General features: G+C 36.4%; 1 protein-coding gene across 3 annotated transcripts in view; it reads left to right on the top strand.

The window, feature by feature from the left end:
• Window positions 1-24,960, top strand: part of HUWE1 (HECT, UBA and WWE domain containing E3 ubiquitin protein ligase 1) — a 138,462-nt gene that overhangs the window by 45,233 nt on the left and 68,269 nt on the right. For 2 of the 3 annotated variants that reach the window (XM_031671118.2, XM_031671111.2), the window contains exons 8-21: window positions 5,979-6,041; window positions 7,819-7,896; window positions 8,818-8,865; window positions 8,949-9,017; window positions 9,628-9,727; window positions 11,165-11,286; window positions 11,594-11,744; window positions 11,882-12,009; window positions 12,546-12,686; window positions 12,871-12,976; window positions 15,119-15,244; window positions 15,768-15,869; window positions 16,324-16,404; window positions 24,780-24,886. In XM_031671118.2, coding sequence (XP_031526978.1) covers window positions 5,979-6,041; window positions 7,819-7,896; window positions 8,818-8,865; window positions 8,949-9,017; window positions 9,628-9,727; window positions 11,165-11,286; window positions 11,594-11,744; window positions 11,882-12,009; window positions 12,546-12,686; window positions 12,871-12,976; window positions 15,119-15,244; window positions 15,768-15,869; window positions 16,324-16,404; window positions 24,780-24,886 — 1,422 coding nt within the window. The remainder of the gene's footprint in view (window positions 1-5,978; window positions 6,042-7,818; window positions 7,897-8,817; window positions 8,866-8,948; window positions 9,018-9,627; window positions 9,728-11,164; window positions 11,287-11,593; window positions 11,745-11,881; window positions 12,010-12,545; window positions 12,687-12,870; window positions 12,977-15,118; window positions 15,245-15,767; window positions 15,870-16,323; window positions 16,405-24,779; window positions 24,887-24,960) is intronic. The other variant, XM_072956710.1, reaches the window with a different exon arrangement.

Raw genomic sequence — 24,960 nt, 5'->3', positions numbered from 1 at the left:
AATGTCTAGACTTCCTCAGGGACAGTTTCTATTAATTTTTCCAGCTTTATGAGTTTCTATTAATTTTTCCAGCTTTATGAAGATATAGTTGAAAGAAAACATTGTGTAACCTTAAGGTATGTACTGATGATTTGATAAACTTATATATTGTGAAGTGATTACCACAGTAGGATTAATCTCAACACTATCACTTCACACAGTTATTATTTCCTTTTTATGGTGAGAACATTTAAGATATACTCTCTTAGCAACTTCGAAGTATATAATACAGTATTCTTAACTGTAATCACTATACTATACACTAGACCCCATGATCCTTTTCATATAGCTCGAAGTTTGTACCCTTTGACCAGCATGTCCCCATTTTCCCCAACCCCAAGCCCCTGGCAACCACCATTGTATTCTCTGTTTCTGTGCATTCAGCTTTTTTAGATTCCATGTATAAGTGATACTAGACAGTAATTGTCTTTCTCTGACTTATTTCACTTACTAAAATGCCCTCAGGTTCCATCCATGTTGTTGCAAAAGGCGAAATTTCCTTCTTTCTCATGGCTGAATAGTATTTTGTCATATATACATAGCACATCTTCTTTATCCATTCATTCATAACACATCTTTATCCATTCATCCATAGACAGACACTTAGGTTGTTTCCATACCACAGCTAGTGTGAATAATTTTACAGTGAGTATAGGAGCATAGGTATCTCTTTGTCCTGATTTCCTTTCCTTTGGATATATAGCCAGAACTGGGATTTTTGGATCATATAGTAGTTCTATTTTTAATTTTTTGAGGAACCTCTATACTGTTTTCTGTAGTGACTGTACCAATTTACATTCCCACCAGCAGTGCACAAGGGTCCCCCTTTCTCCAAATACTCACCAATATTTGTTACCTCATCTTTTTGGAAATAGCTATTCTAACAGGTGTGAGGTGATATCTCATTGTGGTTACATTTTGCATTTCTCTGATGACTAGTGATATTAAGCACTATTTCTTGTAATTCTTGGCCATTTGTATCTTGTCTTTGGGAAAATGTTCAGTTCCTCTGCCATTTTGAAATCAGATTGTTGTTTTTTGTTAATGAGTTGTATGAGTTCTTATATCTTGGATAGTAATTTCTTATCAGACACAATGGTTTGCAAGTGTTTTCTTCTATTCTTCAGCTTGTCTTTTCATTTTGTTGATTATTTCTTTTGCTGATACAGTCTCCTTTATTTTTGCCCTTTTTGCTTTTGGTGTCATATCCAATCAAAACCAATATCAGGGTGCTTTTACCCTATGTTTTCTTATAGGAGTTTTATGGTTTCAGGTCTTAAATTGAAGTCATTGATTCATTGCAAGTTCATTTTTTTAGTGGTGTAAGGTAGGGGTCCAGTTTCATTTTTCTCTATGTTATCAGAAAACTGGTTATCTAGTTTTCCCAGCACCATTGGGACTATACTTTCCCCATTGATTGTTCTTTGCTCCCTTTTATTAGTTGACTATATAAATGAGGGTTTATTTCTGGGATCTTGATTATTTTTCATTGGTCTGTGTGTGTTCTTATGCTGATAACCACACTGTTTTGATTACTATAGCTTTGTAATGATGTTTGAAATCAGGAAATATGATACTCTTAGCTTTGTTGTTCTTTTGCAGGATTTCTTTAGCTATTTGGGGTCTTTAGTGGTTCCATTTAAATTTGAGGATTGTTTTTCCTATTTCTAGGGAAAATGTCATTGTAATTTTGATGGTAATTGCAATCTGTAGATTGTTTTCGGTAGTATGGACATTTTAACAATATTAATTCTTCTAGTTCATGAACATAGGATATCTTTCCATTTGTTTGTGTCTTTAATACTTTTCATCAAGTTTTTATAGTTTTCAGTGTACAGATCTTCCACCTCCTTGGTTAAACTTACTTCTAAGTGTTTTACTGTTTTTTTAATGCTATTGTAAATGGAATTGTTTTCTTTATGTTTTTTTCAGATAGTTGTTAGAGTATGACTAATTTCTGCATTTTGTATCTTGCAACTTTACTGAATTTATTAATTCTAATAGTTTCTTGGTGGAGCTTTGAGGGCTTTCTATATATAAGTTTATATCATTTGCAAATGGAGATGTTCTACTTCTTCCTTTTTGAATTGGATACCTTGTATTTCTTTTTCTTGTCTAATTTTTCTGGCTAGGACTCCCAGTACTCTGTTGAATAGGAGGGGTTAGAGTGAGCACCCTTGTCTTGTTCCTGATCTTGGAGGGAAAGCTTTTAGCCTTTCATCTTTGAGTATGATGTTAGCTGTGGGCTTGTCATGTGACCTTTATTATGTTGAGATATGTTCCTTCTATACCCCTTTTTTTTAGTTTTTATTATGAAAGGATGCAGAATTTTGTTATTTCTTTTCATGCAGCTGTTGAGATGACCATGTGGTTTTTGTCTTTCATTCTGTTAATGTGGTATCACATTTATTGATTTGCATGTGTTGAAATATCTTTGCATCTCGGTGATAAATCCCACTTAATTGTGCTGTATGTTCCTTTCAGTGTGCTGTTGAATTTGGTTTGCTGGTATTTTGCTGAGGAGTTCTGCATCTTTGTTCATCATGGATATTGGCCTTTGGTTTTCTGTTCTTGTAGTATCTTTATCTGGCTTTGTTATCAGGGTAATTCTAGCATTGTAAAACAGTTTTGGAAGTGTTCCCTCTTCAATTTTGGATTTGAGAAGGATTGGTGCTAATTATTCTTTAAATGTTTGAATTCACCAGGGAAACCATTTGGTCCTGGGATTTTCTTTTTGGGATGTTTTTTGATTATTGATTCGTTCTGCTTGCTTGTTACCGGTCTATTCATATTTTCTATTTGTGATTCAGTCTCTGTAGGCTATATATTTCTAGGAATTTATCCAATTCTTCTAGGTTGTCCGGTTTCTTGACAATTTGTTCATAGTAGTCTCTTAATGACTCTTTATAGCTCTGTGGTATCAGTTGTAATGTCTTCTCTTTCATTTCTGATTTTATTTGACTCTTCACTTTTTTTTCCCTCAATCTAGCCAGTTTTGTCTACTTTGTTGGGTAGTTTTTAAAACTGGCTCTTATTTACATTGATCTTTTCTATAGTTTTTCTAGTCTCTGTTTCATTTATTTCTATTCTGAACTTTGTTATTTCCTTCCTTCTACTAACTTTGGGTTTAGTTTGTTCTTCTTTTTCAAGTTCCTTTAGGTATAAAGGTAGGTTGTTTATTTAAGAACTTCTTGTTTCTTCTTGTAGGTATTTATCCCTGTATACTTCCCTCTTAGAACCGCTTTTGGTGCATCCCATTAGTTTTGGTGTATTTGTGGGAGAGGATGAGCTATGATGCATCCTTCTATTCCACCATCTTGGTAGTCCCCACCATCCCATTAGTTTTGGTAAGTTGTATTTCCATTTTCATTTGTCTCAAGATGTTTTTAGTTTCCGTTTTGGTTTCTTATTTTGATCCATTGATTGTTTACAAGTGTATTGTTTAATTTCCACATCCTTGTGAACTTTTCCAGTTTCCTTCATGTTATTGATTTCCAGTTCATACTACTGGAGTCCAGAAGGATACTTGGTATGATTTCAGTCTTAAATTTGCTAAGATTTGTCTTGTGACCTTGTCATATAATCTGAGAGAATGATCCACGTGGGTTTGAGAAGAGTGTGTATTCTGCTGTTGGATAAAATGTTATGTATATGCTTAGTAGATCCATTGGTTTAAAGTTTAGTTTGAGTCCAGTGTTTCCTAGTCCACTGTTTCCGTTTTGATTTTTCTCTTGGTACAATCTATCTATTGTTGAAAGTGGAATATTGACATCCCCTATTATTATTGTATTGTTGTCTGTTTCTCCCTTCATATCTGTTCGTATTTGCTTAATATATTTAGATGCTCCAATATTGTGTGCATATAGTTCACAATTGTTATATCCTCTTTGAATTTACCCCTTTATCATTATATAATGACCGTCTTTGCATCCTGTTACAGGTTTTGAGTCAAATCCTGTTTTGTCTGATATGAGTGTAACTACCTCTGTTCCTCTTCTGGTTTCCATTTGCATAGAATATCTTTCTCCATCCCTTCACTTTGAGCCTACATGTGTCCTTAAAGCTGAAGCAAGTCTCTTGTAGGTAGCATGTAGTTGGGTCTCTTTTTTTTCCCATCCAGTCATTCTGTGCCTTCTAATTGAAAAATCGATAATCCATCTACATTTGGAGTAATCATTAATAGGCATGGATTTAGTAACGCCATCTTATTAATTATTTTCTAATTGTTTTATATTTCCCTTGTTCTCTTGCTGCCTTTCTTTGAGAATTGATGATTTTTCATGTAGTTTGCTTTGGTTCCCTTCTGTTCATCTTTCATGTATCTAATCTAGGTTTTTGCTTTATAATTACCATAAGCCTTGCATAAAACATCATATAATAGTCAACTTTAAGCTGATAACAACTTAACTTTGATTGCATACAAAAACCCTTTTACTCCTGTCCCATTTTACATTTTTGATGTCACAGTTTACCTCTTTTTATATTGTATATTCATAAACAAAGTATTTTAGATCTTATTTTTAATAAAGACTTTTGTCCTTTAACCTTTATCATTCATGGGTGACTGTTTGAGATAGTGTTCTGCTAGAGCTTTTCAAACAGCTGCTGAGAGTGGCTACAGCCAGTTCACAGGCCACTGCAAGGGTCTACAACTCGGACTGAGTTCTGTATGTCTTAGCCAACGAACGGGTGGGCAGGACTCCTCCCAGATCCCTTTGCATATGAAGCTGGATTCCACAACTCCCATAAAGGCACTTCTGTCCATGGATGGAGGGAATGGGAAGCGAGAGACATCTTATTTGGCCATCTTGCTGATATCACTCCTCATGTTGCTATAATGTTTTGTTTTTTCCCTGCATGTGTTTTACAGTGTCTTGTTTCTTTGCATGCCTCACTTTTTTGTTGTTGAATGGTGAACATTTTGAATATTACAGTGTAGCAACTCTTGGAAATCAGATTATCACCCCTCCCCAGGGTTTGTTGTTATTCTTTGTTGTTGTTTGTTTAGACTTTTCTGAACTGTTTTCATAATTCTTTGTTTCATGTGATCATTGAAGTCTCTATTAGCTTAGTGGTCAGCTAGACTTAGGGCTTTCTCAGGTCTTTTCTGAGAATGTACCCAAGCTTGGGCATACATGTGGCCTTGAAGATTCCCAGGAGTGTGTGGAACTTTTCGAAGCCCTTATTCACCAAGTTTGTCAGTTGTTTACCCCAGCTGTATGCCTTGTCCCAGGAAGCAGGAACTAATGCATTTGCTCTTGAATGTTTTCAATAGATACCCACTCTACTGGGAGGGTTTTGAATTAGGCAAAATGACTGATATTTCAAATGCTATTGAAAATACAGGCTAGTTTTTAAGCAAGATTGTATGGCTGGGGTTTTAGATTTGGAAGTTAATAATAGTATACAGTTGAGCCATTCTCCCCCATTCCCTTAGGGGCTAGTACTTATTGATGAGTTTTAAGACTTTGTGGTAGCACAGTACAGTAGTAATAAGCAGTGCAGAATCTTCTACTTTGCACTTTGGCTTATGTCAAAAAGTGAGGAACCAGAGTATGTGATTCTACTCTAGTGAGAGAGGTAAACAAGCTGAGGATGGAAAGCATAATACAGTGCTGGAGACCTGATGGATTAAGACTCACCTTTCAGCAAGCATGACTGCCGGCATGTAAAATGCATTTGCTTACAATAGCTGCTCATGTTCTTCCCAGTAACATCCTTACAGAACAGTGAAATTGACCTCATTGGAGAAATCACCTTTAGGCAGACCATCTTGCCTTTAGTCTTAAGTCTTTGCTTCTGTTTGCTCCCTCTTTTTGGTTTGACTTTAATGTTGGGTGTCTTCACAACACTGTTCCAAGCAGACATATACTCTTTAATATTTTATACATACGTCTACCTTAAGCACTGTTTTAACGCTGTTGTTTTCCTTTTCTAAGAGCTGGGGTGGAAAGGAGAATGGCTTTGGACTTGCAGAATGTTGCAGAGACTTGCATATGATGGTAAGTAAGTCTTTGGGATGTGAGTGTCTCTTTGCAGAGCTGTGTGTGGTCTCTTCCTGAGCCTTACTTTACAATGAATATATGGTATTTAACGTTGCTACTTTAAATCAGGACCTTTGTGGAACCCGAGTTCAGCTGAGATATAGCATACCTTTTCTAGAAAAACTTGGGTCCTCAATGTGCTGGTGGTAGGTAGATGAGGAATCTCAGAAACACAGTATATTATCATATCCAGCTCTTGAGTAGGAAACTGCATTTGGTGAATCCATTTGAAAGTGCTGAAAAATCCCAGAAAGTGCATTTCCTTGCTTTCTCTCATTGGAACTATCAGAACTCTGGGCAGTCTGGCATGATTTAAGAACAGTTGCCTGGAGAACAGTTCTGCCATTTTGGTTATTGAGAACTTACAATGTTCTGTGTGCTTTCCGTGTTTACCCCTCATGCCCTGTCCTGCTCTTATCTTTCACTCACATTTAGATTATAAGCTCAGGCCATCCTCCCTTCTGCTTTGATACATTGCTGTAGAACCACGAAGCACAATTGGATTATTGTAACAGTCCTGTGCCAAGAAGCAACTATATTTTCCAGCAGATACACTGCTTCTGTCGATTTGTCATGTATAGGACAGATGACTGCAATGAAATGTGGTATATTTTTCTTAGCAAGCCTTATTCCCCCTGTGAAAATGGTTCTTTTTCTGGTCACAAAAAAACTACAAATAAGAACAAATTACTTTCCCACCTTTGCTGGTATACTTTCTTTAGTGTGCATTATATGAATGGACGTTGGGTAATTTGGGAGGTGAGTGTTTTCTCTTAATAATCAAAGCTATAGAAATCTTAAAGGATATTCAGTTTAGAGTTCCAATGCTGAGAAAATAATTTTTCACCTTAAAGCTTAGTTGGTTACTTCTGAGATTTCTTATGTATATTAAGGTTGTTCTTGGCCACTTGGAGAGAACACTATGATACTCTTTACTGGGCTTATACGATTTCCATTGCCCATCTTGATCTCAGCCTGTGTTAAGAAATCCTTTTTATCTATTGGCATGTCATGGGACTTTGAAAACTTTGTGTACTTTGAAAGGAAGCAATACACATATATACATGTTAAAAGATTCTTAAAGAGTATAAAGAGGTATACAACAATCTCCATCCCCAGCCACTGCTACTGATTTCTTTCAAAGATATGCTTTAATGGGCATGTTGTTGCAGTCTTACTTTGTTTTTCATGTTGCTTTTCTAGAGTTAAAGAGGATTTGTTGTCAGGGTCTGGTTTATATTGACTTGCTATCTGCCTATGCAGAAAAGCAGTTGGATATCATGAGAAATGGTATAGAATAGTAAGGAAAGGAGTATTTGAAGAATTATGAGTGTATGTCCATGAGGCATAGCTTGAATAAAGATTATCAAAAGGTCACAGTATACTCTTAAGGCTTCCATTAAAATATTTTTTTTCCATTCTCAAGCTGATACCTACACCCTTGTTTTTGTCTTCCATCCTTGGATTCTTATTACTGGGTGCAGACTTGCCCCTCTTTTCCCTCTTGAGAATAGCTGCAGTCAAAATGATTTCTTGAAAGAAAGAGCAACTGATAACTTTCAAGTAAGGAATATGAAGGCTTTTAGAGCTCTGCTAAAACAAGGAGCGAAGGCACTGTAGCTGCTGACTACACTGCTCATTCTGCTGCCACAGTGAGTTGGATAACTGGCTAGGACTTTGAGGGAAGATTAGGGAGAAGATGGTATCTGATTCCTTTGTATGCTTTTATACACAGAAATACCCACCGAGTGCAACTACACTACACTTTGAATTCTATGCAGACCCTGGGGCCGAGGTCAAAATCGAGAAAAGGGTGAGTCTCATTCAGATTTATTCTAATAGAGTCTGATCTGTAACTGAGGTTGACTTCCTAGGACTCCTTAGGAAAATGAGGGAATGATGTTGAGCTACAGTGCTACTCTCCCAAGCTAAATATACTGAGCAGCTTCTGAGGAATAAGTGTTCATTGTATGCCCAGTTCTAATAGGTTTGAATCTTACTTACATTGGAACTGCCAAAAGACAGGACTCCATTTATGGGGCACTGTTATGACTTGTGTATTTTCCTCAGTCTCAGTTGAGAATTCTACCATGCTATATGTATAATAACCTGGATAGTGATGGCTCAATTTTCTTTACTTAAACCAGCCTGCAGGAAGTCTATATATTGCTTGCAGGCTCCTGCTTCAATTATCTGGTCGTTCCATATTCTTTGAAGAGATACCAAAATTCACTTTGGTTTAGAAGTAGCCTGGTGAATAAGATCTTTTTTCTCCTTTCTACCTACAATATATAATAATAAATATGTATATAAAAATACCTTTTTTTCTTTCTACCTAGAATATATAATAATAAATAATCTTTTTAGATTAATGGTGCCTTGAAAATAGTTCTAATGCACTTTTAGAAGGAAACCATTTTCATGGATTCATTCTTTGCTGTGAATATTAAGTCAATGAAGGTTAAAAACGGATAAGGAAGAATATGAAATGTATCTGGCTGTGGGCATTATATTTTGATACTACTGGTTTCAAAGAAGCTTTCCTGAGAATATTCTGTATAAAATGGGTATTTGGGGAGCCTCTAAAGATACTTTGATTTTAAGAGCATTCAGTTGAGGCTTCCACCTAGGGTGATATCTTGTTTTTCAGATAGCTCTTAGAGTCCTATGGCAAGGGGAAGCTAAGATAGACAGACAGTGACTCCTAACAACTCTCCTATCTTTTTAATTTCAGACAACTAGTAACACACTACACTATATTCACATAGAGCAACTTGACAAGGTAAGGGGGAATCTTTGACTATTGGCTGATTTCTTAACATTTGGTTCACTTTTTGTTCTTAAATGTTTTTTTTTCTAATGTAGATTTCAGAAAGCCCTTCTGAAATCATGGAATCTCTTACCAAAATGTACAGCATTCCTAAGGATAAGCAGGTATGATATGTCTTAAAAATATCTAAAACATGTGGTTGTTAGCCATATGGATCAATTATATGTGCGGGGGCTAGGAGATAGCATAGCAAAAAGAATGGAGTCAGACCATGGGCAGATTAGCCTCTGTGGGCCTTAATTTCCTCACCTTTCTCACCTTTAGTAAGGTCAACAATTAACTGACTTCCTCAGTCCTTAAGAGAGTTTGAAGAAAATGTAAGCTGCCTTATTCACCATGAGTATCTAAGAAGTGGTGGCAGCTCAACACTTTGGATACCAAAGGAGAAAACATTTAGTTGTATTATTTTTTTCTGCTCATTGTAGTGGTGATCAAATATTTAATTTGATTAATGATAATCAGAACTCTTGCCAAAGTGTCTCCAGTTTGTCACCTTCCAGTATAGTTCTTGGCTTATGTTAGGATATTAGGATTCTGTTAGCCTTTGTCCCTCCCATTTTGTCATCTGACCTCAAAATGGAACTGTTCTTTTTGATCACAAATAGCAAAAATAAACCATTTTAACCAAGTAGCCCAGTGGGTAAGGTTTAGCCCCCAGAAAGTATACTCACCTTTTCCATTGGTGTCCTAATTTAGGTCTTAATGTCTTTACAGATGCTGTTATTTACACACATACGGCTGGCCCATGGCTTTTCTAATCACAGGAAGCGATTACAGGCTGTTCAGGCCAGGCTGCATGCAATATCTATATTAGGTAAGAGAACAACAAGGTATAATTAACAGGCCCTGGTTAGGCAGTTTAGACTTGATTTCCTTTGAACTTCAACTGTCTGTTGCTATGAGACTTATTAAAGTTACCTAGGTGACAAGTGAAATTGTACAATTGCCAGCATTCCTAGTGTTCACCATATTCATCATTCTCAGACTCCTTAATGTTGGATCAGAAAGAATGATGCTTATTGACATATATAGATTTAATTTTTATTTTGGTCTTTTGTTTTAAATGAGTGTTCAGGTAGCCATCTCCCAGTGGGCCCTGTTTTCCCTCTTCCCATTTCATCTTCCTCTTCTATAGGAGTATAATTTTGAAATAAATCAGAAAGTATTCATTAAATAGTCGATACTATGCATTTTACTTTTTCCTGTAGAGTGATAGAGTGGAAAACACACTAATTTTGGAATCAGTCTTAGGCTTTCACCCTGATTCTGCAGATTATTAAGCATATGTTTATCCTTTTGGCCTTAGTTTCTTCATTTAATATTGGGATAGTATGTATTTTATAGGCTGATCTGAGGATTAAATGAAAACCCCTAAAGTACAGGCCTGGCACATAAAAGGTATAAAATGGTAGCTGCTATTAATGTTACTATTCTTTATTATGTTATTACTTGTTTTTCTGTTCTTTTAAACTATGAGTTCCTTAAAGTGAAGTTTCTAATTTTTTTAATTAAAATATAGTTGATTTACAATGTTGTGTTAGTTTCAGGTATACAACAAAGGAGTCAGTTATACATACATAGATTTTTTTTTCTTTTTCAGATTCTTTTCCATTATAGGTTATTAAAAGATACTGAATATAATTCCCTATACTATATAGTAGGTCCTTGAAATTCCTGTTAATCTGTTTTTACTCATAACTAGCATAACTTCCGGTGTGTTAGTGGTTTAGCACATTCAGTTTTTAACAAATGTACTCAAACCCCATTACTTAGTACTTCAGGAGACTATGTTCAATATTACCTCCGTGTAGGATTCATTGGAAGTGGATTACCTGTATTCTCAAGTTTTACTTCAGTGTCATACAAATTTCTGACTTAATCTACAATAGTCCATAAATTCTGTTCTTTATAGCTTGTGTGTTTCCTGTAAAAAAATAGAAACACATGGAGAGACTAAAATGGAGTCCAAGGCATAATAGTTTTGAAGTAATAATGTTATAAAAAATTAACTGTTTATTATCTTTTCATACTTTTATTCTTGAAAATCCTTGCTCAAGACAGTCGATACCATTAATAGGAGAATTGGTCAGTTTGGTGGGTATTTGGAGCTTATTATATTTGATCCAGTCCTCTAGAATTCAGTGATTCTGCCCTCCAGTGCTGATGGGAAGGGAGTCCTTCCCCAGAACCAGTAGGTGCCAAAAGGTTTTGTCATTAGGCAGTGGCTTGACCACTGCCTTCTTGCTCAAAGTGTTTATTTCTCCTTTTGCAGTGTATTCCAATGCCTTGCAGGAGTCAGCAAACAGTATCTTGTATAATGGATTGATAGAGGAGTTGGTAGATGTCCTTCAAATAACAGATAAGCAGCTTATGGTAAGTATTTATTAGTATTCTCCTGTGTATATCAGACTTACATGTATTTTCCTTTTGGTTTTTCCCAGAGGTTTTGAATGAACCCCAGGAGGGAAGGAAGCTTGGCCCTTTTACTTCTTCCTCTTTGAATATTTAGCTGCAGAGTTAACAAATGCAGGGTTTTCAGTGTTATTCTCAACAAACCTCCATCTACTCCAAGCAATTACCAGTAAAATGACTTAAGTTTTAGAGTTTGGGGTATTAGCAACTTGGATTGGTCATATATTTCTTATTTAACACATCCCACGTTTACCTTCTGTTTTCACAGGAGATTAAAGCTGCTTCTTTACGAACATTAACATCAATTGTCCACTTGGAGAGAACTCCCAAACTCAGCAGTATTATTGATTGTACTGGAACTGCCTCTTACCATGGATTTTTGCCTGTACTTGTGCGGAACTGTATCCAGGCCATGATTGGTAAGTTTTGATGGTTATTATCCTAGGCACCAGGAGGAACCCTACCCTTCATCTTGTCTGCTTTTGTTTAATATCCTGCCAACTTAACAGCAAATTCTGATCTTACTCTTTCTCTCCTCTCCCAATCTCCCTTTTAGATCCTTCCATGGATCCATACCCTCACCAGTTTGCCACTGCTCTCTTCTCTTTTTTATACCATCTGGCTAGCTATGATGCTGGTGGCGAAGCCTTGGTCTCCTGTGGAATGATGGAAGCTTTATTGAAGGTACTCTACTTTAAAAAATATGTTTGTGGGAAGTCAACTAAAAGAGAGTGTAGAGTTGCAAGTTTGGAATGGTTCGCAGTGAGAGCAGTTAGCATAAGAACACTTACCCAGAAAATGTTACACTTAATTTCTCAAGTTTGGCCTTCCGGTTATCTCATTAACAACTTTTAAGAGCAGCTATTTCCATTATTAAGAATTGATCATGGTCCAGCGTGGTATGATAGGAGCCCCTGGGTACTAATTAAGACATTGCCACGTCTTATCATGACCTTAGTGGGGATATGTTTTCCTATGTGCTGGATACTGGGCACCAGCTTAATCCTGAAAAGTAGTTCATGTCCCTAATACCTCAGAAGATTAATTGCCAGAAGTGATAGAACTGTCATTTGGCAAGCACCAAGAATCAAACACATGTTTCTCCTGTACTGTACTGACTCCCTGAGACCTTAGACTGCATTGTTTCCAAAGGAGCACGTTTTTTACAGTTTCGTGTCTTTTCATTTGATTGGTTTTATCTCTTTTTCTCTCCCTGATAGGTCATAAAGTTTCTAGGCGATGAACAGGACCAGATAACATTTGTCACCAGAGCCGTCAGAGTAGTTGACCTCATCACCAACCTGGACATGGCAGCTTTTCAATCTCATAGTGGACTTTCTATCTTCATTTATAGACTTGAGGTATTATTATGCATGGTGAGATCTGAGCCTGGGAACTATCCTAATAACCCTAAAGAGCGATCTTATTCCTTTTGTTTTTAGAAACCAATTCTGTAAGCTGCCTGTGACATTCTTTCGTTGTAATTCTTTTTAATCCCTGGTATATACATGTAAGATTACCTTATTGTTTTCCCCTTGATTGTAGCATGAAGTAGATTTGTGCCGAAAAGAATGTCCATTTGTGATCAAGCCAAAGATCCAGAGACCCAGTACTACACAAGAAGGAGAAGAAATGGAAACTGATATGGATGGTAATTAATAGTTACTAAGTCAATATTTTTGTGCTTGACATTTTCCTGTCATCCAACCTCAATTTTCATTCTTCCTTATAAATTTTAAAGTGCACAACTGACTTGAGAATATATTTTCAGCAACAAAACAATTGTTGGGAGTAGAGATGGAAAGTGAAGCAGATGGTAGAGCTGCAGTAGAGCCCTACAGTCACTCCATGGTGTTAATCGGTTTTATTTCAAAACATACTAGCTGTTTTCTTAATTATCGGTTCATTATCTTCTTATTCCCACTAAAATGTGAACTCCATGAAATCAGGATTCTGTTTTGTTCACTGCTATAATCTCCAGCAGTGCCTGATACATCGTAGGTGTTGAAATATGTGTTAGGGAAAGACACAGAGAGTGTAGATTCTAAAATGGGACACTCTGAAACTATCTGGCTATTTTGAGAAGGGAAGGGAGAGGTGAAAAAGTTGGATAGAGGACAACTTTTAAAACATAAAATCGGAAAGATAGAAGACCAAATATTCTTCAGGTGCATCATGTATGTCCTTTTTAAAAACCTCCCTGCCCCTCTCCCCCACTGTGCATAGTTCTTAATAATAGTACCAAAAATTAAGAACTGTTGCACAAAATAGCTTTCTTAGAATTTAAATTGTTCTTATCTTGATGACCTAAGATGTCATTACATGTATCTGTTATGCTAATGATAAAGGTACTAGGATTTATAACGCTTTCATTCTTGACACTAAATATCCATAGGTTGTCATTCTTTTTTTCTCTCTTTTTGTGTGTGTGTGTGTGAACATAGTTATCTATGTATGTTGTTGTCCCTAGAAATTACCCAATTTCTATCTCTAGTCTACAGCGGGCAACTTGGCATTTGAGTTAATGGTGCAGAGCCAAGTGTTGATTAAAATGTGACATCTCCTAAATGGTGTAGTGTAGAAGACAATTTAAAGACTCACTCACTGTTCACTATAAATCAGTGGTTGTCAAACTTTAGTAAGCATAAGAATAAAGTGCTTGCTAAAGATTTAGACCCTGTCTACAGTGCTTATTAGATTTAGTAAATTTGTAAGTGAAGATCAGGAAATCTGCGTTTTTACAGCTAATCCAGGTGATTATGATGTACTGGTAGAGAAAATTTTATATTCAATGAAAAGCAGGTTATAAAACCATAAGCTTGTGTTTCCCGTGTATAAGTAGGTACGTGTATGAATGTTTGTATATGTATATAAAAGATTGGAAGAAAATATTTCAAAAGTAAATAGTAGTTTATTACTAATGGAGCTTTATTGTATTTTATAAATTTTAATAAGTACTTGTGAACCTTGTCGATTAATTCAAATTATATCCAAGTATGTAAAGTAAAAGGGATACTCACTTCCCACCCACCATAGCTGCTATTTTGGTATAGTTCTTTTCGGTCTTTTTTTTTATATGCATGTTCAAATACATGTTGACATAAGTATATCACTTTTTAAAATAGGAAGATGAGGTCATTAACATACTGTTCAGTTTAGCGTTGTTCATTCAATGTATCATAGACACTTTTCCGTATCATATGTTCAGTATTATTATCATAATGCCTTTAATATTTATTATTAAGTTACTCTCCAAGAAAGCTCTACCCACCAGTAGTATATGAAATCGCATATTTTACTTACCACCTTTTTTCCACCCAAATTTGGTAGATAAGAAATACTGAAGAACTTCTTTTTGTAGGATTGTTTTAAATTTGCATGTCTTGAATAACTAATTGTATTAAATACCTTTCTATTTGTGGAAAGGTTGTACAGTTGACCTTCAAACAACACAGGTTTGAGCTGCACAGGTCCACTTATAAGTGGATTTTTTTCAGTGAATATGTACTACAGTACTACACAATCCACATTTGGTTGAATCCACTGATGTGGACCCTCAGATGTGTAGGGCTGACTGTAAAGTTACATGCAGATTTTCAACTATATGGAGGGTTGGCACCCCTAACTTTTAAATTGTTCAGTAGTTAACTGTATTTTCATTTTGGGTTTCAATATTCTAATCCTTCTCCATTTTGATATCATTCATCTCACTTTATGGAAAAAATTGTCTCAAGCAATATTCCTTTTGTTGGTGCCTTTTTTTCTATCTAATTTATCATAACTTTTCCTTCAGTTGCAGATGTGACTATGGAAAGTAGTCCTGGTTCTTCCATCTCTATGGAACACCGGCTGGATGTTGAGTTACGGGCATCAAGCTCCAGCAGCACTAGTAGCTCCTCTGGCCCCGGCCCTCGTCCTGGTGCGTAGACACATAGATAGCCTGTCACACTGAGTGAATTACTAAACTAGTGAAAAAGGGTGCTTTGTGGGGAGCTTTACGTGGTACATTTGAAGGTTTGCTTCTTAAAACTGTGTATTATTTTGCCACTCTGGTGTTCATTTATTCATATTAACATTTATCTCACCATTTTATAGTTTTCTAACTATTCATACATTGATTATTTTTTCAAAGCAGCCATGATTGAGGGCAGATAATATTCAAAACAGAACTGAGGTTCAGAGAGTTTTAATCTTTTTACTTTATAATTTTTCTTTTTTACTTTAGGCTTTTAGTTTTAGTATTAGTTTTGTGTAGTCGTTGGTGATTTATTTTTTTCCAGTTTCAAAGCTTAGGTAAGTATTCTTCCCAACACCCAGAGATCTCACTTAAAATGTCTGCTAGTGTTACTGTAGGTACATGGGTCTCTTAAAAATTGGTTTTATGTAACTGCTCATTGTATTCTAACAGTGAACCCAGTATAATCCTCTTTCTCCCTTGCCAGGAGTCCAGTGTATTCCACAACGAGCAGCACTTCTCAAATCCATGTTGAATTTCCTCAAGAAGGCTATTCAAGACCCTGCTTTCTCAGATGGCATACGACATGGTATTTGATTCTAGATACTTTCTGGAAGGGTATTTGACTCTCTCAGAGATTTGTCCTTTTCATACTTTTTAGGAAAAGGCCATGCCATTTTGAATAGCTTTTAGTTAGTCCTTTAGTATCACTTTTCCTAGATACAAGGATTGTTCAACTATTTTCATAATGATCCATTTTTTTTCCTTTTCTAGCTTTTGAATTTGTGTTCACTTCCAGCCTGCTACCCGACTCTGTCTCTCTGTGTCTTTTTTCTTTGACTTACTGTTGTTAAAAGGTTATTGCATGGACAAGGAATAAATAGAATATAAGGAGGAGACAAGTAGGGGCCATTAGATTGGAATCAACATAGACTTTTTTTTTAACCACAGTGTGGTATGTGTAATACAATGCTCCATCATCCCCACACATCAAAATACTCCCAGTCTGATCATATTCTCCTTGATATTTCCTTTTCTCTTAGTGATGGATGGTTCTCTGCCTACCTCCCTGAAACACATCATCAGCAATGCAGAATACTATGGCCCATCACTCTTTCTCCTAGGTAAGTGGAGTTGATATTTGTTTATACCAAGCTGGAATGGCCTGGCAGAGTTCTTTGTGTTTTAATATCCTTGCAGGATTTTACTATCCACATTTGTCCACTGTGTGATTATGTATCTTTCTAGTTGGTGATGAAATAAAGATCAGAATTCAGTTTGAAGTAGACATCTATTTGTAGTATATTGTGAATCATTTGTAATAGGTATTGTTATTGTACAGTTGGCTTTTTGTACTATACTTAGGCTGCAAGTGTGATAAGAAACATGTCTTTATTCAATGGTTGTCGCTAACCTTGGTCTAGAAAATCCAGTCAGAATGGTTTCCATTCTTAGATTTGAATGTCAGACCTGTAAGCTGTAGTATAGAAAATTGTTTCTCACTGTAGAAAAATGCAGTTTTTGGAATCTGTGGGTACTTTACAGTTATTTGTAGATATCCTTGCATTTTGACATTATCACTATGTTGAGTATTGCTGCTATTAAAATCTTGTTTTTATTAACTGGCACTTACTGAGTGCCATACATAAACAAGATAATACATAAGATATGTAGATTTCTAGAATTATCCTTAAAACTGTAAAGAATTTAGTGGGAGGTATAAAAATAAAGAAAGCCTCTTTGTATCAGCGTGCATTTTTTTTAATATTTTGGGGTGTCTGGAGGGAGTCATTTGAGCTATTCAAACTTAGATACTTAACTCCCTTGTTGAAGCAATATAGGGTTTTTGTATATTAGCTTTGTATCCTGTGACCTTGCTAAATTAGTAGTTCATAATTGATTTGTTGATTAAGATGCTCTACATAGTCTTATCTACACATAGTTCTACTTTTTTATAATCTTTATGCTTTCTATTTTTTGTTTTAATTTTTAAAAAATTTTTGTCTTACTACACTGGCAAAAATTTGCAGTTCACTGCTAAATAGAAGTGGTGAGAATGGGCTTCTTTGCTTTGTTCCTGACAGAGGGAAAAGCATTCAGTATTTCACCACTAAGTTTGAGGTTAGCAGAAGATTTTGTGTTGAATATTTGTTCCTCTTGATCAGGTTGAGGAAATGTTCCTTGTGTTATAGCAGCTCCATCTTGACATGGAGAAACTCTCTTTCAAGGTTAGTTTTCAGGTGGAAAAACTCATGACAGTAGTCTTTTGGTATGGTCAAAGAAAGATTTGTTACACAGTTGGAGAAGTCCCAAGTCAAGGGGCAGGGAAAGATGGCCCTCTCTCTCTCTATCTCTGTCTGTCTCTGGAAGAAAGCCCAGAACAGAGAAACTGCAAGTGCACAGGCCTTTTTTTATGAAGGAAAAGTTTAAAAGAGGCAGCAAGAGGATATATGTGCTTGTTAGGGTAGGGGTGAGGAGCAGGTGACCCCTCTCAGGATGATGCAGGAAGCAGGACTTAGAGCACAAAAGCAAACATCAATGGAGGTCAAAATTCCTTCTGTAAAGTTTTAATTCATCCCTGGCATTTGACTTATCATAACAACCTCCCAGGTTTCCTGTAAATAAACTTATACTTCAGAGGGACCAAATTTAGAAAGCCAACCCAAAATAATCGGTCCAGCAATTACTGATTTAGCTCCATAAATGATAGTGTAGAGCCTTTCACCCCAGGCAGAAGAAGACAAGGGAAAGAGATTAATGGGGATCTGAGAATCTCTTGGAGTAATATAATTGACTGTTTTGGTTTGTTGTTTTATTTGTTAAACTATTCTGGATACCTTTCCTATATTAACCCACATGCAGCAGGAGGTCCCCTTTAAGGCACAAGCTCCACCTTGAAATGCACAGTAGGTAGTTTAATGCTAATCTGTTACCAATTATCATAGCAACCACATGGCTTCATCCCTCAATGAGGGATTCTAAGTCTTGAGTTGTTTGGTTATGTGGTTGGCTAGGAGTTATGCCGTTGTCTGGGCAGCCTCTATGAGATGAGCCTGTTACAGAACTGAAAATAGTTGAACTTGTGCCTATTACACCAAAGATGGTGATTGGTGCCAAGTGTATGAGGGGAAATTTTAGCTCATGGGGCCGTGGAGTTGTTATGAGTGATGTGGCAGCAGTTTAGGGACAGTTAAAACATTTGTGGGTATCAGCATCGAGGGTGGCATTATCAAGTATGTTGAAATCATCTAGGATGCTCGATTGATGGGAGTCCTGGCTTAGCGCCAAGACTTCGATGGACAGTTTTATGCATTTGAGAAATAATTACAAAAGTGACTGAAAATTAATATTCCATTGTCTCCAACAGGAGTTGTGAGTATAATTTCTTACAAGAAAACTGAGCTGATTGAATACCCCAAACAAGTGAGGTGACAGCATGGGCAAAAAAGAGCCCAGGGAGTTTGGAATTGAGCTGGAGTGGTAGAATCCCAGATGCAGGCCAAGCAAATGGGGCATTGCCAGGCCAATGAGAGCCAGAACGTTCCATGATATTTTCAGACCTGTGGTCTACAGGCCTTGGCATGCTGGAGGTGCCCGTTCATTATAGGAGACATAATTTTTGTGATCTCTAGTGTGTTTGTTTTTCTTTTTTCTGAAGTCTTGTGTTTTATGTTAATGCTTTTTTTCATATTCTGAATCTTACATTAATTTTCTTAATGCCTTTTTTGTAACGATTATCCTTATATTTTATCAGCATCTAAACTTAAAATTTCTTATCCTATCTTCTGCTAAACTGGACAAAATAAGACCTTTAGCCTGCCTTCACTTCTTTTTCAGCATTCTCTTTGTTTTCTCTTTTTTAGTAATCCTTGATTTTTCCTTCTCTTTGATTCATTTTTAAATTTTGTTGGACTACATCTTTAGGTAATTTTTAGGGTGATACTTCCTTTTCTTTCAGAATTTTGTGGGTGTTTCTCCATTGTCCTTTTATGTTACGTATTATAGATAACCGTCATGTTAAACTGGTTCTTGTTCCTTTGTAGGTAACTTAATTTTCTCTTTACCCTTGAAGCTGACAAATTTTACCAGGATGTATTTAGTTCTATTTCTTTTCAGTGTTCCCTCATAGCACTTGGTTAGGCCCTTTTAAAACTGAATATTTTTTCCTGCTTCAGGAAAATTCCTTTTAACTTGCATATTCTCTTCTGGAAACCCTACTGTGTGGCTAATAAGACTGCCATATTGCTCTCATGTCATTTTCTGAGAGAATTTCTCTGTATAATCTTTCAAGATGCCTATTGCATTATCAAATTTTTTATTTTTTTACAAATGTTTTTAATTGCCAGCTATTTCCTTATTTTTAAGAGACTGTATGTCTTAACAGATTATTGCTATTTTATGGAGTTGGTGGATTCTAGAATTTGATTTTAATCATAAATTTTTGAGAGTTATTGTAGCTCTTTTAGGAATTAGTTGCTTAGTCCCATCTGGAGCTAATTAGTTTTTGTGTATCCTTTTTAGAATTCTAATTCTTAATCATCTGTTAATTCTAAAAGAGGGTTTAAACTATCCCTGTTGCACAGTAGCATTATGACATAGCATTATAGTTAGACCTCCTTAAAATAACAGATTGAATGTCTTAGTAATCTCTAATAAACACTAATTTCAGTTTATGAATACTCAATTTTAGTAGCTCCTTTGAATTTAGACATTTGTACAGATGAAAATCTATGGAGGGGTCTGTCAAATACCAGTAGAAACCCGGAAAAGGACTTAAATTTTCCATAAGTTTATAGCTATCATAAATCACAAAAACCATTAACAACTGTCGGTCCCACTAATTGTCATATATCTGCAATTTCAATGGCATTTGGAATAGATGAGAGGTGCTCTGTTTCAGTCTTGAACTGAAAATCCTGATTTCTTTTAGATCTCAGGTATCTGTATTACAAGTTTTTTTATACATGGTCTATGGATATTGTATGTGCATGCACCTTTGTCAGGTTTTAAAATCAAAGGTTTTGTTTGTTTGTTTGTTTTCTTCTGTTTTTTGACCAAAGGTAGATTAATTTAGAGAGATACATAGTACATAGAGTTTAGGCTGTTTCAGAAGATGAGAGAAAGGCCACGAGGTGTGGAGGTTGGGTGCTCAGGTTAGAATAAAAGTAGATACACACTCCATAGACAGAGTGGGGGCTGTCTCCAAAGAGAAGGGAGCGAGAGGAGTGGCCTAAAATCAAGAGTTTTAAAAATCTCATTAAATGAGTTAAGAAGTCTTGTTTAATTGCTCCTAGAAGGTTTAATAACACATTTAAAACTGTTTGGCTTGGTTCCTTTCTGTTACTTGGTAGTTTTTTGTTTTGTTTTGGTTTTTGTTTGTTTGTTAATTTTTCAGTTTTATTAGGTAGGATTGTTACAGTTTGTGCATATACAGTGTATTGCATGCAAATAAATATACATAATATACTGCACAAATTTTTAAATTTACATATATGTACTGTTCATTGTTTCTAAGAATGTTTAGAGCTTTACCTTTTTTTTTAAACTTACATAGTTATCAAAGGAATAAAGCCAACCACAAAATAAGAATTAATTCACAAAGATACATACACCCTGCTGTGAACAGCAACATTATTTATAATTGCTAATATATGGAAGCATCGTAAGTGCACATCAATAGATGAATGGATAAAGAAGATGCAGTCTATATATGTAGTGGAATACAGCTCACCCATAAGAAGGATATTTTGCATTTGCAGACCTTCATTCACTTCTTTTTTCTGCTTCAAAAACCAGAATTTTATAACTGGCATAAACATTTCTATTGCATCAAAAAGAACAAAATACCTAGAAATAAACTTAACCAAGGGGGTTACCTATACTCTAAAAACTGTAAAACATTGATGAAGGAAATTGAAGGTGATACAAAGAAATGGAAAGATATCTTGTGCTCTTGGAAGAGTCCACATTATCAAAATGGCTGTACTGCCCAAAGCAATCTACAGATTCAGTGCAATCTCTGTCAAAGTCCTCACATTTTTCACAGAACTAGAACATACAGTCCCAAAATTTGTGTAGAACCATAAAAGATCCCGAACTGCCAAAACAATCTTTTCTAGGTCTTTTTTTTTCCTCTCTCTCCTTTTTGTTCTCTTTTCTTGTGGTTTGATGACTAGAGAAGTTCCTTTAACATTTGTTGTAAAGCTGGTTTGCTGGTGCTGACTTCTTTTAGCTTTTGTTTATCTGTGAAGCTTTTGATTTCTCCATCAAATCTGAATGAGAACCTTGCTGGATCGAGTATTCTTGGTTGTAAGTTTTCCCCTTTTATCACTTTAGTAAATATATTGCACCACTCCCTTATGGCCTGTGGAGTTTCTGCTGAAAAATTAGCTGATCACCTTATGGGAGTTCCCTTGTATTTTATTTGTTGCTTTTCTTCTCCTAATTTTAATATTTTCTCCTTATCCTTAATTTTTGTCAATTTGATGACTATGTGCCTTGGTGTGTTCCTCTTTGGGTTGATCCTCTGTGGAACTTTGTACTTCCTGGATTTGGTTGACTGTTTCCTTTCCCAAGTTGGGAAAGTTTTCAGTTATTATCTCTTCAAAAATATTCTCAGGTCCTTTCTCTCTCTCTTCTCTTTCTGAGACCCTTGTAATGTGAATATTAGTATGCTTCATGTTGTCCCAGAGTTCTCTTAAACTGTCCTTATTTCTTTTCATTCTTTTTTCTGTTCTGCAGTAGTGATTTCCACTAATCTGTCTTCTAGCTCATCGATCTGTTCTTTTGCCTCATTTAGTCTATTCTTGGTTCCTTCTAGTGTGTTACTCATTTCAGTGATTTTATTCTTCAACTCTGTTTGAGTATTCTTTATATTTTCTGACTCTTTGCTAAAAACTTCACTCTGTGCATCTGTACTTCTCGAGTTCTCTGAACATTTTCGCCATCATTATTTTAAACTCTCAGGTAAATTGCCTATCTCCTCATCACATATTTCTTCTTCTGGGATTTTTTCTTGTGCCTCGGCCTGGGAGATACTCGTTTGTCACCTCATATTTATCTTTCTGTTTGTATTTTTAGGTAGGTTAGTTACTTTTCTCAACCTTGGAGAGGTGACCCTCTGTGGGAGATGTCCTGTGCATCGCAGCAGTACACTCCTCTCTCTTCACCCAAGGGCCAGGGTCCAGCTGGTCCCAGTGTAGAGTCTGGCCTGTGTTTGTGGATTCCTTCCACAGGCTTTGGGATTGTTGTTTTCTTATTTCTGGTATCTGCCCCTGGTGGATGAGACTGGACTAGAGGCTTATGCAGGTTTCCTGGCAGGATGAGCTGGTGCCTGCCCACTGCTGGGTGAAGCTTAGTCCTGGACCTCCAATGGATAGGGACTTGTCTAGAGGCCTATGTGGCTTAGGAAGTGTGCTGATGGGTGTGGCTGTGTACCCACCTGTATGTTGTTTGGCTTGAGGCTTTCATACAGGCTGTTGGGTGGGGCTAGGTCTTGGTGCTAATGATCCAATCAAGATGTCAGCCTCCAGGAGAGCTCATGTAGATCAACACTCCCGGAATGTCCACCACCAGCTTGTATGTCCCCTGGGTGAGCTGCAGCCGTCTCCCACATCCCCAGGAGACTCTAAAACCAGCAGGCAGGTCTGGTCCAGGTTCCTATGAAATCACTGCCTCTGCCTTTGGACCTGGTGCACGCGAGATTCTGTGTACGCTTCCCAAGAAAGTGAAGTCTCTGTTTCCCCCAGTCCCAGGGGCTCCTGGACTTAAGCCCCACTGGCCTTCAAAACCAGATGTCCTGGGATCTCCTCTTCCTCCCAGTATGAGAACCTAGGGCTGGGGAGCCTAACGTGGGGCTAAGAACTCTCACTCCTGTGGGAGGGCCTCTGCAACTTAATTATTTTTCAGTCTGTGGGTCACCTACCTGGGGGGTAATGGGGCCCAATTATATATCAAGCACACCCCCTCCTACTGTACTGTCTGCTGTGGTTCCTTCTTTATGTTTGCATTTGAAGATGATCTTCTTTGCTAGGTTCCAGTGTTCTTTTCAATGGTTGTCTACCAGTCAGTTGTGGTTTCGTTATAGTCATGAGGAGAGGCGAGCTTGTGGTCCTACCACTCCATCTTGACCAGAAAATCCAGTTTTTTGTTTTGTTGTTGTTGGGTTTTTTGTTTTGTTTTGTTTTTGGCAAGAGGAGGTAGTTAGGTTTACTTACTTCCTTTTTTTTTCCGTGGAGGTGCTGGGGGTTGAACCCAGGACCTTGTGCATGCTAGGCACTGAGCTATACCCTCCCCCTGCTATCATTTCTTGAGGGTCAGTTTTTACGACATTTTCTTTAAAAAGCATTGCATTTCATTGTTAACATAGTTTATAAAATAATTTTTTGTTCTGTATCCAGTTGAATCCTGTTTTCATTGCTAATGTGTATTATTCTCTTTATTTGATTTCCCATAAGTTTGTAAACTTTTTCAGTCTTTTCAGAGGACTGCTTGTTGGTTTTACTTATTTGTGCTTTTTGCTTATAGTTTCACTAAATTCTGCTTTTTCTGTTAATTTCTTCTAGCTTCGATTTTGGTTACTTTTTAATTAATGCATTAATGCTGTATTGTTCCCTCTGAGTAGAGTTTTTGCCATGTTCTAGAAGCATTGATAGTAGTTTTATGGTGCATTTCTAAATGTTGTCAAAAATTGGTCAGATTAATACCCAAGGACTCTTCACATTGCTGATGGTATTTTAAAGTTGCTGAAAGGGCTTTTTAGAAGACATTTTGTCCATTTCATCAGTAGGTTTACATTCACTTTAACCCAGCATACCCATACATACCCATCTTGTGTTTTTTTCCTGCTTAAGCAGACAAAAAAAGATACATATTTAGGTTTATCAATTCTCACCATTAAGGACTGGTTTATATATATGGTGGTATATGTGTTTAGTGGAACAGTATGCAGCCATTCAAATTGAATGAGTTGCAGTGACAAAGGAAAGATAAAGGAGGTTATATGGTACATATTACAATTGAAAAAACAGTTAACCTCACTCATAAATGTGCTCATAAAAATCTTAAATTTGGAAGGTTTTCTTTATATATATTTTAATTGTATATGTTTAAGGTGTACAACATGATCTGATATACATAGTGAAATGATTTCTATAGTCAAGCTAATAAGATAACAAACTAACGTATTAGCTCCTCACATAGTTAACCTTTTTTAATGTGATGAGAGCACCTGAAATCTACTCTTTTAGCTATTTCTACTACTCAGTCCAGTATTATTGACTATAATTTTCATGCCTGTACATTGCCCCATACAAATCTTAAAGGATAAGTCACTAAATTCCTAATAGTGATCAATCTCTGATAAGCATTATTAAGAACTTTTATTTCATAGTAAGCATGTGCATTAAATTCTTGTACATTAAGTTCTCTTTTTTGTTTTGTTTGAGCCTTTGGAGTTTTTCCCTAAGTTTCTTCTATTTATCATCTTTTTTTTTTTTAGCTACTGAAGTGGTGACTGTGTTTGTATTTCAAGAACCATCACTGCTTTCCTCACTCCAGGACAATGGATTGACTGATGTCATGCTGCATGCACTGCTCATCAAAGATGTGAGTTCTTTCTGCTGCTCTGTAAAAAATGCTCCATGCATACCCCTTATTTTGTTTGTGAAAACAAAATACAG

Source organism: Vicugna pacos, chromosome X, assembly GCF_048564905.1.
Source record: "Vicugna pacos chromosome X, VicPac4, whole genome shotgun sequence".
NCBI classification, from domain to species: Eukaryota; Metazoa; Chordata; class Mammalia; order Artiodactyla; family Camelidae; genus Vicugna; species Vicugna pacos.
Note: the sequence above shows the minus strand (reverse complement) of the source record. Positions and strands in the feature narration are given on the sequence as shown.